The 13,921-nt window shown below is 38.9% G+C and overlaps 1 protein-coding gene and 1 long non-coding RNA gene across 5 annotated transcripts in view; one reads left to right on the top strand and one right to left on the bottom strand.

Annotated features, from left to right (window-relative positions):
• coro2ba (coronin, actin binding protein, 2Ba) overlaps nucleotides 1-5,334 on the bottom strand; it is a 44,578-nt gene extending 39,244 nt beyond the window's left edge. Inside the window, exon 1 of the mRNA XM_003450748.5 lies at nucleotides 5,069-5,334. Within this exon, the coding sequence (XP_003450796.2) occupies nucleotides 5,069-5,083 (15 nt within the window). The 5' untranslated portion in view covers nucleotides 5,084-5,334. The remainder of the gene's footprint in view (nucleotides 1-5,068) is intronic.
• On the top strand, nucleotides 322-10,803 carry LOC106098640 (uncharacterized). Of its 4 annotated transcripts, XR_001224916.2 has the most exons (4): nucleotides 7,626-7,737; nucleotides 7,848-7,940; nucleotides 9,919-9,998; nucleotides 10,191-10,803. It is a non-coding gene; the product is annotated as an uncharacterized LOC106098640 (long non-coding RNA). The 4 variants fall into 4 exon arrangements; XR_003216513.1 differs by lacking the exons at nucleotides 7,626-7,737; nucleotides 7,848-7,940 and adding an exon at nucleotides 322-599; XR_003216521.1 differs by lacking the exons at nucleotides 7,626-7,737; nucleotides 7,848-7,940 and adding an exon at nucleotides 7,077-7,316.
• Nucleotides 10,804-13,921: the final 3,118 nt, after the last annotated feature.

Raw genomic sequence — 13,921 nt, 5'->3', positions numbered from 1 at the left:
TGTAATATTCTGCTCATTATTAGAAATACATCACAAAATAAAGGAGTCCCCATCATCTGCTTGTTGACACCTCCTCTTTAATCCATAGTAAGCCTTTACACATTTCTAAGCCAATGCATATTGCGTGCTTAGGGTTAGAGTAAGCTTCATATTATTCTTGGACTAGAGGATATTATATGTAATGCATGGTGATGTGTGTGTTCACAAGGGAATGGTCTTGTTGCAATGCAATTTTTGAATTAATTATATTGCTTAAGATATTAAAACCGTATTCTGGATTACAGGACAAATCAGGATCACGCATTTGTGGGATCCTTGAGGATTCATATTTAGGTAAACCTTGTCTTGCCTTCAAGTGTTTTTGAAATGTCTCTTAGAATGCATTTCTTCTTTAAATAGTAGATTTAAGTCTTTCTTACATGGAATACAGACATGAAGGCTAAAGGCATGATGAAGAAAGTAGTGATGGGCCTTATGTGAGAGAGAAGATGCAGCCAGAAGATGCCCAGTTGGATACAAGTGTCTCCATTCAAGCTGTGGTGGTCTTCACTGGTTCGGCTGGCACTGCATAGGCGTGTGGTCTGCTGTTTGGATTTAAAGTAAGCTATCCACCAGAGCTCAAATACATGTAGATACATGAAGATATTTTGGAATCTCAGTGGACACAAATTGTTATCAAGGCAACTCTCAAAAACTAGTTGAACAAGAGTAATTAGTATTAGGTTAGAGATAGTTATATTAAAAAACTCCAAGCAAGTTTTCCAAAAGTCTGGAAAACTACTGCTGAGTTCAAGATAATAAAAAAAAATCTGAAACATTTGAAAGAAAGTCTTGATCCTTGGATGCAAAACATAAAGAAATGAAGTTTGGCTCAAGAGTTTTGCACAGTACTGTACATACTTACTTGTTGTATGTGTTTATTTTCACAGCACTGATTTTAGACTCAGCTTCTGAGTCTTCTGAGTCACTTACATGTGGTTGCAAAAGTACTTCCGGTCCTATAAAAGTCTATTGGACCTCTGTAAACAGTGTTACTGAGCGTAACACCTCAGTCACTTATTTTAGGCCATATTGAATAAAAATTTGAGTCCATTTTGCAAATGTTGTACATATGTTTCAGAAAGGAGGATTATCTGGGATATTATTGGCTAATGACTGCTGATTAACAAGTTGAGCATACAGTTTTGCAGCCAGAATAACAAAATAGAAACGCCCATGAAACTCAAAATGGGACTTCACAAACCTAATGTTTGCCTTTTACTGTTTAATTCATTTTAAATAGGTTAAAAATATCTGTTATTTTTAAACAGTATGTTTTAATATTGACTGTCAAAAAATGAATATAATTAATTTCGCAGTGCTGCTTTGTATGTCTGTATAAAAGCTGCTACACTTAGGATTTTTATAACATTCGTAAAAGTAAAGCATTGAGGCAGGAAAAATAAATGTTGTGTCTGTTACAATAGAGTACAGGTTGAAATTGATTTAATGGGACACTGAGTCAAAGATCGATTTTAACTTGTTGTTTCAACAGAGCTTTCCAAATGGAGTGAGTGAAATCCTTAATGTGTCGATTTTGACAAACTCAATATTTTTCTACACATTTTGTGTGCTCGCAAACTGAAATGTTCTTATTTAATTCTGATTCACCCCTTTTTATATATTAAATTCAGCCCTCCACAGAAAAAACACGTTAAGCACACTTAACAGATGGTTTCCTCTCCCTGAGCCCGGATCTGCTGGAGAGTTCTTCCTGTTAAAAGGGAGTTTTTCCTTCCTACTGTCTCCAAGTGCTTGTTCATAGAAGATCATCTGAGTGTTTTCTCTGTATTACTGTAGGAGCTTTACCTCAAAATATAAAGCACCTCTAGTGACAGTCATTGTGATTTGGAGCTATATAAATAAAATTGAATTGAATTGATTAGAAAAGTTTATGTTGGGTCCCACCCACTTCATGTCACCAGCGTTGTGTTGCCTTTATTTGCTTGAAGTTTCTGAATATCTTCACTATCTGTGGTCTTTAGTCACCACATTGCTGCAAGTTGCTTCCAGTGTGTACATACCTTTAAAAAACTCATGGATGGATCGATTTCAAATGAAAGCAAACATGAAGGGGAGACGAGTAGTTATTTCTAAAATAATTATTTTGCATTTTGAAAATTAACTCTACTAAGTTGTAGATCACTTGCTCCTTAGCAACTCTGTAGCAATGTAAAAATATTGCTGAAGAACAGTTGCACACAGGGCATTTATTCTGCTAATAAACCAACAGCATAATAAAGTCATACAGTTTAGGGATGCTCTCGGGTATTTACAAATCATATCAATCTGAGGTATTATGCTATTTGGTGGCATAATAGCTGGTAGCATTTGCCCTAAAGAAATTATTCTAAAGTGTCAGTCTTTGAAAGCTAAAGAGCTTATGGTTCTGTCTCACAGAGAACTCAGTCCAATAAGGCCATGTTTGAAAGCAAAGGCTGTGGATTTAAACGTGCAATGACCTATTTTCTCTGTCAGCATTTTAAAAGACTGAACAGTAGCTCCTCACTCTGTCAGCTTATGTGTCTATCTCAATGTGAAAGCAACGCACTTCTTTGACCTTTACAATGATCATTTTCTGGTTGGTGGACCTTTTTTATAGCAACTGCTGTTTCTCAATTACATCCAGGAGTTCCTGTAGTGTCTCAGAAAAATAGTCCCGGCAACTTTCATTACCCTCAAATCAAATACATACTTTTTATGGAATGAACAACAACAAGTATAGCTGTTTTTGGTTTAATGATTGTTAGAAAAATCTAAAGTCATATATAACCATTTTATTTCTTCTTTTGTCCTACTTAATAGGATAAGGATTAAAATGTTTATAATGTACTAAAATAGAGAAAATACATTTTAACAGCCCTTGCGGTGTTGGTTAATATTTTTAATAATCAAATATGCAGATGTGCTCTTTGATGTTTAGTAATGATCCACATTCTCTTGTGTTTTTGACATGCTGGTGCTCAGGAGGCAACATAAATGAGCTGTGCTTCACTGCTGTTTAAAGAGAGAGCATTACTGCAACTGTGTAAATATCTACACTCTTATTTCAACTCTACACTTTTTAAATAAACAGCGAGGCAAGGGAATGCAGATCTTGGTCTGATACTAAAGAGGAATCTCAAGGCTTTCCTCTCCACAATATTGTCAGTCTGCATCTATGCGCTGAGGGGAAGAAGGGTGTTTAGCCCCGTCAGCATAGAGGCCCTTGTCCTGTATCCTTCCCAAGGTGACTTCTCTGCTGTTGGCAGGCAGAGCCATGAACACAGCTCCCAAGACTCTCCCTCTCTCCTCTCTTTCTCTCCCTTCTTCTCCCACACACCCATCAGCTTTTAGATACCACCGGGTAAAATGCTTTCATACCTTTTTTTTTTAACAAAGATGTCAAAGCATGTTTTTTTTTTCAATTTTTTCCCTCACTTCCTCCTCCTCACATCATTTCCATAATTACAGGTAGGAAAAAAAGCGTCATATTCATTAAATTTCTTTTCAGTGCTTTGGGTCTTGTCTACAGTCAGATTTTGGTTATGGCTAAGTGCCAACACATGAGCACCTGACCTTTTCCTCTTTCAGTTCTCATAGTGGAGAACGTCCACCTACGCAGCAGCACACACACACACACCTCCCACACAAACTCTCTCTCTCACACAAACACTCACACACATACACACACTGGCAGCAAAATTGTGCTTTGAGAGCAACTGTCTGTGAATCTGTGCAGCTTTGTGTTGCAGATTGCATCCTGGAAATGCAGACCTCTTCATTTTTTATTACCAACACTTTTTGGTGGAAAATGGAGGTGTGTGACCACGAGTGTGTGTAAATAGGCCATTATCCCATGTCTACAGTAGGTCATCTATTTCAGTCCAGGTTAATTCTCTGCATGGGAGAAGGTGTGCTAATTTCCTCTCTCTGTCTGTCTCTCTCTCTCTGCATGTGTGTGTATGCTAAATTGATTAAGAGGATTCAAGTCGCCGATGAACGTCAACACAAACTACGACCACCAGCACACACTTAGGTGCACATGAACTCTTACCCTACTTTAAGATCAGCTTTAGGCTCCTAATACACAAACACATTTGTTGTCAGTTGAGAGAACAGCATAATGCCCCAGAGTATATCCCCAGAGGATACACCATTATTCCCACCATATTGCTGTTTGCCTAACCCCACCCCTTCACCTAACTTTAACCAAAAAACAAGTCTTTATTTTCAGATTTGTCTAAACCCTAATAAAGCTTCAGTTCCCCTGATGTCTGAACAATATTTTTTGCATTTTACTTTTACCCTTGTTCATTAGGCAGATTATTTCACTCCAATCACTGCACAAACGTAAATATAATCCAAGGCACATCAGATCAGGGTGAAGTCACAATGACGCCACCAACAGCTGAGATGTGTTTACATGTGAAGGACTTGGACTAAGCATCCATGTAAGGTATAATTTGCTAAATGTAATCTTTCTGCATATTAGCGCTACATGTGATTATTCGTGAAAGCCACCACAGAGCTTTCAGACATGCTTTATTCCCACAGCTGCTAGCAAACAACACAAATTGCTTTCGACCTCATGATTTGATTCTCATGTTTTATAATGAAAGAAACGTGCCAAACATGTTAACAGCCCATTAATACTACCACACCAGTCCAACATGCATGATAACAGCTTGCAAAGCATCCGCTTTGTTACTAGACGCCAGGCCTCCTACTGGATAGCATCTTGGACTTTTTGAATGAACTTTAAATAGTTTCTATGCAGATAAAACGAATGACTTCTCATCCCCAGAATGAACTGTTGCTGACCTTTAATGTAATGCAGTTACAGTAAGAGAATGCCAATTATTAAAACCATACATGACACACATCCTCAGGCAGCAACATCCTGACAACCAGCTTCTACACAGGAGCTCCAACACTACTCAAAAACACACATGCATGAGAAAAGATAATGCTTTCAGTCTCCTGAGCGCATCAGCCAAACCGTTGCGTGAAGATCCTAAAAGTTGTTCCAGATCCGAAGCGGTCTTACCTTTGTGACAGTCATGCAGAATCAGTGGGTGAGGAGCAGGCCGGTGTCCCCTTCAAGCAAAGAGCAATGCCACAGGAGTGGCAAAGTGATGAGGAGGAGAGGAGGGCAGCTCTGCTGAATATGCACACAAGGAGAGGGAGGGAGAGAGACAGAGAGAGAGAGGAAAGAGGAGGGGACAGACAGGTTAGTGTGTCTGGCTCACTAAGTACGGAAGGGCTGATTGCTGCTGCAGTGAAGTAATGGCTGGCAGTCGACGTGTGGTTGGTTACTACAACAGGGAAAAGCTCCCTGCTAGGATACACCCCTCCCTCCTCCCTCCCCAGCTGCCCGCACGCACACACAAACACACACACATGCGGATGATGTGCTCAAAGCCTGACTGCACTACTCTCTCTGACTGTCTGTCACAATATGATTAGTGATGGGCTAATACAGATTATTGATTATTAGCAGTGAGGCAGGGCTGCGGGAGGAGGCGGAAGCAGAGAGCCTGGGACAGGAGAGGACTGCAGAAATAGATGCGGAGGGAGGGAGGGGAGTCAGATGCTGTGTCGCAGTCTGCTACTCAGGCATGGAGCCGGCTGCACGTCATCTGCCGTGTGCGTGTGTGTGCCTAAGTGTGTGAACGACACAGGAAATAATGAGGGGAGACAAGAGTCTGTTAGATATTTGCACCAAGTTCAGACTACACTGAAGGGGTGTTAATTCTACATATAAAACCAGAAAAGAGTCTGTGGCAGATACGAATGGACACACAGGTAAAAGTTGTAGAAGCTGCACCTTGGAGGACACCAACTAATCTAATATCCATGCATGCTATAACCTAATGGTGAACCGGGGCAGAACAACGTCAGCTTTCAGTGGATATCGTCATCTGATTTTGCCAAATTATGTTGTTTTAAATGAAAGCGTTACAAACCAAGAAAAACATTTGATGAGGAACATAAGTGATCATCAGTCAGATTTGGCCCTAATGCTAATAACATCTCACTGCCTTATTACTCCAATTACTTTAACTTTGATTGATTTTCTCAAAGAAATCTGAGACTCTATGACGTCTTCACTTTGGAGTACGTTCCTTAGCATTTCTCACCCTGAGTATCTGAGTGTAGTAGCACAAAGGCATCCACCCACACTCACAGAATAACAGATCTTTGTCATACTAACTGGCTGAATAGAGGGATGCTAGAGACAGGCCAAGATTCCAGCTCAGTTACCATGGCTTAAATTCCCGAATAGCTGAGTGAGACTCTTCTCTAGTGGCTGCGAGCCACAACATAGTCTTTGTTTTGCCTATTTATGTGTAACTACTTGCGTTCATGTGCATGTGCGTGTGTACTGTAAGTGTCTGTACATGCTGGAGTTAAGGTTACTGAGACAAAGAGAGTCCAGAGTGAATGCAGTTTTCTTTCTCAGTCTGTTTTTTATGTCACTCATATAATCATTCCGCGTCACTTTGCTCCTAATTCTCAGAGTTTTAGGAGTGTCATCTATGGCCCCACTCTCAGCATTTCCTGTCTGGAACAATAGTATTTCCTGTGTCTGTTTGCATACTGTGGGTGGAGGAGAGGGTCTTTCAAATATAGAAGAAAATATCTGGGGGATGGGAGTTGAAATCAGCATGATTTTAAACATGATGATTTTATTTATATCAGGATTTTCTCAGTTTATGATCACACATCATAACTAATTAGCATTTCTGAGATAAATGATGAAGTTTGAGAAAATTTGGGATTTTAGCCCATGGTTGTTTCTGTAACACAGTGCGAAACGTGCATCTCTTACCACCTTGTTAATTCAGGCTTTTGGAGGCAAGTAAATTTTCCACTTTACGCCATATAAAATGTGTGGGAGGAAAAGACATCATCCACAGGGTGGAGGTGGCAAATCCTGTGACCATTAAACCTGAAGGTGCCGCGGTGGCTCATATGTTCCACCATATGTTTACATGCTTCTATTCAAAGAAACAGAAGTGGAAAGAACTTGTCTTCATTAACGGTGACAGCTAACATGCACGGATGTGAACAACATTAGGCTTGAAAAATGCAATAATAAACAACAGCAGTCAGTTGATCTGGCCTAGCTATGTTCTCCAAAGAGGAAGAGGATGTATTTGACCAGGTCTGTTATGCATTAGGAGCTTCATTTCCTTATTGTTGAGCAGTCTGACCCTCTGAAGGCTTTTCGAGGATCCCCATATTTGACGTTTTGCTTCCACCTTGTGGTGAAACGATATCATTACCTCCAGGTAATAGTCGTGGTCCTACTAAACATTGCATTTGTTTTAAGTTTTCATTTTCAAAAATTAACACAGAGGCTTTAAGGATCTTTATCAGTAGATGATTTTCAAATAATTTTCTCACTTTATAACCAGTGGAAGTGTACTGGATATAAGCATGTATGCTATGTTATCATTCTTCCTGTTTTCAATAGAAAACTGGGAAAGCCTTGCTTACATATGCAGTATCTTCTCCAGCAAAAATACCTTTTACTTGTGCCATGGAAACTATTTAAATTTAATCATATTAACATATGTGGTGCATTTAGGCATACAAGTTTAACACCATGTTTCTAAGCTAACAGTTAATGTTAGCTTAGCTTAAACCTTGAAAATTCATAGCTCATGACACATGTGATATACTGGTGGTGAGGACAAAAAGTGTAGAAGTGTAAGTAGTTATGGAGGTTATACGGTGATGTTTTTGGTTGTGATGTTTAAGGAAGTGATAACTGGTTAACTGAGTTAAATATGTATGTCGCTGTCTCTTTCTCTCTTTAGCTGAGCATCATCTAGTTTCAAAACTCAAAATGGATTATAAATAATGTGTCAACAAAAAAAGAAGAAGAAGAAGAAGAAGAAGCACAAGCTAATGTTGAGTAATGTTTTCTTTTATTAGTAGTAGACATGTAATGTGCAGAAGCTACTACTTACTTTAATGTTAGCTAAAACATTACCCATAGTTTGCCTCAAATTGCATCTATTAGCAGGAAGGATCAAAAAACAAAGTATTAAGATACTAAAATATAATAAAACAAGATTTTGCTAATAATTTTTTTTTAATTGTTTGAATAACTTGATTTCCTAATAAATTATTTTTGCACATTTTTAAGTTAAATGACGAAAAGTTATAGTATTTGAAATTGGGTGTCAAAACATTGTGGACTTGAAAAAAGCATTTTAGAGACATTTTCAACTATGTATCTATTTTCTATCATTCTGTTTTTGAGTTGGTAAAAGCTTTTGAGCTTTCCAGGGAGGATGAACCTCACAAATTCAGCATTTCCGACAATATTTGGCAGCAATTAGCTCTCTTGTTAGATTAATTGAAGCCTAAACCTCTGCGTGCAGACCTCAGACTGTGTTATTCGCTGTTGACGCACATCTGTGCTCAGAGTCCCACATGATTGACCTTCACTGTAATTGAAGCATAGAGCAGGATTATTTGGTAGCCATTATTTAATCAATCTACTCAGCAGATTATTGTTACAAAACACAATAATATGATGTAACCAACTTCTGTGCCGCTGGTTCAAGCTAATAATAGACTATTCCATCACAGAAAATATTAAGGAGTGTGTAAGCCACAAGAAAGGACCACTGTTCTTAAGGTCTCAGCTGACTCACTGTTCAGAAACCACACTGTATTAATAGTTAATGAGACGACTAATCTTGCCAATGCAAGCAGACTAAAATTGCAGTGAAAAGCTATTTCATGCTTGATGTGCAGCTGATACAGTTTCTCCCATCTCAGAGACTAACTTGTACCATTAGCAGCCAATAGTTTCTCTTGTTCTGGTATATTTCTCAAAGTATTTGAGAAGCACTGAAGAAGCATTTCCCAGAACAGCTCAAATGAGCATGCACAAACTGCAGGTTAACAGGTAAACTGTGCCTCCGACATCATGTAAAATCAAGATAAAATCAAGCGTTTTATGAATATACCATCAGAATGACAGTGCATGTGAGAAGTGTTGTCTTCAAATGTTTCTCATTAATGAGTAAATTCCTGCTGTTTTATACCAGAAAACTATTTTTCTGAAAAAAATGACTGTCTGACTGAAGACTGTTCAGAAGCTACGAGAGCAAAACATTTTACACAATTTGTAAAGAAAAACAAAAGACAACTTAGATTTACGTGTGATGACAGCGTCACAAAACACAAAATTTACACAAAGCTGCACAAAACAAACATGTAGCCTGTAAAAACCAGAAACATTGGCCTACTGTGTGCAATAGCCTGCTTTAGTAACAAAATAAAGGCTTGCAATCTGCAGTCTTTTTCTGTTCCCCTCTGCTGTCATGCCATTACATTTATTGCAGCAAACAGAGATATCATATTTTGTAACTGACAATCATATGCTTTCTAGCACCATTCAGAAAATAACTCCTGAACAGGATTCAATAATAGAGAGTTATAGTGTTATGGAGTTATAGAATTATGATGGAAGAAACTCAGATGAACCCCAGACCGTTCACTGATAACATTGCTATTGTGGGAGTTGACATTATATGTATTATATTCACACCATGCTGGTTTGGAACATCTTCAGTGGCTTGTGGTATGAATTTTCAGCTCTCTCCTGCCATGGCCAGACTGACACTAGCCTCAACCATCACAAAAATGAAACAAATACACTCCACATTCGCACAATTACAGCAAAGTTTCCTCATCCCTATGGTAACGCAGGTCACACTGAAAGGGAGATATATCATAATTGCTATAATGTGTGTAGAGAACAGCAATGTTTTACCTGCACCTACTAAATCACCTTCACTGTCACAGTTTATCTGAGATGGAACGTAATTAATTTACTGTCACCTGATTTCTCTTGCACTTTATCTTTCGTAGATGCTTTGCTGGCCAGCTGACAGCAGAGGGTGAGAGAGAGATAAGAATGATGCAGAGAAAGAGAGTGATATACAAAAAAGGTAAGTGGCTAGGTTTTTACCCAAACGTTGATAACATGGCTAGCATCGAAAATGAATGAACTGCCAATGTGGCCAACTTTTAATTTAAAATTGTGAGAAATTCCCTTCATTGCAACTTTTTCTGTCTCCATTTGAACCATGAGCGAGCCCCCTCTTCAGTTCCTATTCCACTCTATGATTTCCCCCTCACAGAAATTGTTGCTCTAGTGGAACATTTAATCCACAGAAGCTCAGATTTCGGCTTCCCCAGTGCACAGCACAGTGTTCCAGTCAGCCACAGTCTGCTCACAAACCACTTCCTCCATCTGAGGAAAGTGCAGAAGAAGAAGAAGGGAGAAGGCGAGTAGGATTGTGAGGATCTGGAAAAGAAGTGTTTCCCTGTTTCTGCCACTTGCATCTTTACTTTGCTTCCTTGAGATGCTAGAAAGACGGAAAGGGAGAAAGAAAGAGAGAGAGAGGTGATGCTGCAAGATGAGAAATCCTTGTTTCCATAATTTCAGTTGTAAGCAACATCAGCTAGTGTATGATAGATGCACAGTTGTTTCAACTCTCAGACTGTTGTGTGTTGGTAACTAATTTCATCAGAAGTTATATATTGCACCATTCTGCTGTCTTAAAGACTCTTATAGAGAAGTAATACTTAAAATCATCTCTTAATATTACTTTAAAAACTTCTAATTCATGTATAGATTAGTACTTTTGTTATGGCTTTTGTTACTTACATTAAACTAACAACAAGACTTTACACAGCTGTCAAAGAATATGTCCATGCCAACTGTACAATTAAAAAAACAAAACCAAAAAAACTGGCACAATATGATCAAATGTGTTTGAACTATTCCTCTTATTTTTCTCTAATCCACCCAGGGTCAAAATACATATGCTTAATAGACTTTGGCCTATTAACTTCTGTCAGTGAAAATGGTTTATTACATCTATTTGTCTTTGCAAACATACAAAGGATTTCTTTGACATTGGACTGACCGATAATCAGAAGTCCAAGGAACTAAGAAGGAGAATTGTAAAATGAAACGAAACTTAAATGAAATTTAAATGAAACTACTGAGTCCACAGATCTCCGGCTCAAAGGAAGGGAGTTCCAGAGTCTGGGGGCCACAGTTAAAAACGCTCTATCGCCTTTCGTTTTCAGCCTCGTATATTGGACGACCAGCAAGCCCTGATCACATGACCTCGGGGACCTGCTGGGGATGTACTGTTGTACAGGGATGTACTGTACTGTTGTAGAAGATCCAACCTGTCACCCTCAGATGAAAGGAAACCAGTTAGGATGTTCAGGAACAACCACTGTAACCAACAAGGGAACTCCTGGAACCCCAGCATCACTGTCCACAGTGAAGCGAGTCTTACATCGCCTTGGGCTGAAAGGGTGCCGACCAACAACAAAGCCCATGCTCCAAAACCAACACCTTGGAGCTCAATTGAAATTTACAACCACCCGCGCCAAATACCAAGTTTTATGGCAAGACGAGAGAATTATTGAACTTTGTGGTTATAATGACAAGAGATATGTTTGGCGGAGTAAAGGTAAGGCTTTCAAACCTTAGAACACTGAACCAGCTGTCAAGCATAGTGGTGCTAGCGCCATGCTCTGGGGCTGGTTTGCTGCCAGTGGTACTGGTACACTGCACAAACTAGATGGAGTAATGAAGAGGAAATAGCTCCAAATTCTTAAACTCCACCTCTAATCAACAGCTTGATAACTTGGGCGTTCCAACAGTACAATGATCCAGAGACGCATCAAAACATTAACCTTCTGGAATGGTGTTCCCAAACCTTTGACTTCAACCCTATTGAAAATTTGTGGGTTATGTTTGAAAGCCAGGTCCTTGGCAATGAAAATGAACTCTGCCAACTCTGCCAAGAACAGTGGTCAAATATTCAGCTAGAATTATGCCCGAAGCTTGTTGATGGCTACTGTAAGTGTCTGTTCAAGGTGCAGTCTGCTAAGCGACATTTAACCAAATATTAGTGGAGTGTATGTATACTTCTGACTCTGTGTGAATTAGAAAAGAATGCAAAATAAATTCAAACTTGTAGATTTAATTATTGCTTTTTTAAAGTCATTAAAGGTCTATGCTGAACAATCATTCCACTCTGGAAAAAGAAACGTTCAAAGAAATCATTAAAACCCCCAAATTACTAAGGCATCCATTCCCATGATGAGTGCATGTAAACCTCTGACCACAACTGTAAATGTGACAAGCTAAGCATACCTCACAGATGTGCTGCAGCTCTAGATTTCAGTGTAGGAAATCTTAAAGATGAAGCCTTTATTTTCTAGCTTCTCCACAGGCCTCTTCTGACCTTACTCCTTGTCTCCTCAAGTTGCAATTAAGAAACTGAAGGCCCCTCACAATAGCCGATTGGGAAATAGTTCCACATCATGGGAGGAATGAGGACAAAACTAAGCTTTAGTTAGCATAATGATTACTGTGGGGGACGGTGTGAGGATGAAGAGGGATGAGTGAAGAAATATAGAGATAAGGAAGCAGGCATGAAAATAAAAACCTATGAAGAATGAAGCAAGCATGAGTTAGATTCAGTTCATTTCAATCTTATTTTATGTAGCGCCAATTAACAGCAGCTGCCTTAAAGCACTTTCTAGTGTAAGGTAAAGACCCTACAATATTAGAGAGAAATATGATACACGCACACAGTCCAGTTTTCTCACCACCGTGTGCCGATATGAGTAGCTAAAGCATAACTCAGCCATGATTAGACATTTCCACAGTTTTTTCACTCATCACATGAATCACTCCATTCTCTCCTACTCTTGAAATCACTTTCCACCAGTTTTTAATTCATCCAGGTCTCCTCTCCTGCTACATTTCCCTCCACTGAGCCTCTCATTTGCTCTATTTTTTCACCTGCCGGTCATTGGGGCAGATTTACAGAGTCGTCTGGTGGAAAAAAAAGCCCCTATTCCACCTAGTCCTTCCCAGATCCTGATTAATTCCACTGTCAAACAAAAGATGCTTCTGAACTATAATATTACACTGAAAAAAAATGCCTAACCTCTCTCCCTACCTTCCTAAATCACCTAGTTAACCCCATTGCTGATTTAGAGATAGGTCTATAAAGGTAAAAGATTAATCAATTGGGATGTTTTCAAGTGTGACATAGTTGTGATTTACAGTTTAGATTGTTCCCACATGGAAAAAGACCCGATCCGAGTAACCAAATGCATATACTGTATACATGTAGCCTCTATTTTTCTGTCTGTGTCATTTTGCATCTGTCTCCTCTCACATACACATTCACCACACACAGAGTCTGGAAAACAACACGCTCACATTAAGTTAGTGACAGCAGTATAAAGGCTTAACATGTGGTAGCACTTAAGCAGACCTTTCAAATCCAGTAGACATAAAATACAGAGAAAAAGACTGGAAACACCACACAACATATTATCAAATACAAATACAGCAGGCAGAAGAAATACCTTTCCCCCACTTTATCTGGTTCTGATATAAATTTTCTTTCACTAATTGACATTAATAAGGCAAAAAATGCAGAATTTGTTACTCTAGTTCACTAATTTTATTCTTACAATGGACAAAGGCTATATATTTTGTTCTCATAAAATTCAGTAAGTAGGGATAAACACTTTCAAAATTTACAAGTCCCCACAGATCACTCAATGAACTGAGTGAAGTGAGTCAGTTTGGCAGACATCATACATTTAAATATTCCTCTGGTCTGCTCTGGCCCCACCAATGAATTTGAAATGTGCTTTATGCTCATTTGGTTTCCATTTGGGTCTACAATGAAGGGTACCACACTCACACTTTTTCTGAGCTGTTTCTTTGTATCTTTGCAGTGCCATAAAGTTGCTTTTCAGTGAAATATATATATGTATACACCACAGATAATACAGTATTGGACACATCTTGTAAAAACAA

The sequence above is a fragment of the Oreochromis niloticus genome, linkage group LG1 (assembly GCF_001858045.2).
Source record: "Oreochromis niloticus isolate F11D_XX linkage group LG1, O_niloticus_UMD_NMBU, whole genome shotgun sequence".
Classification (NCBI taxonomy): domain Eukaryota; kingdom Metazoa; phylum Chordata; class Actinopteri; order Cichliformes; family Cichlidae; genus Oreochromis; species Oreochromis niloticus.
This window is presented reverse-complemented; position numbering and strand designations above follow the sequence as displayed.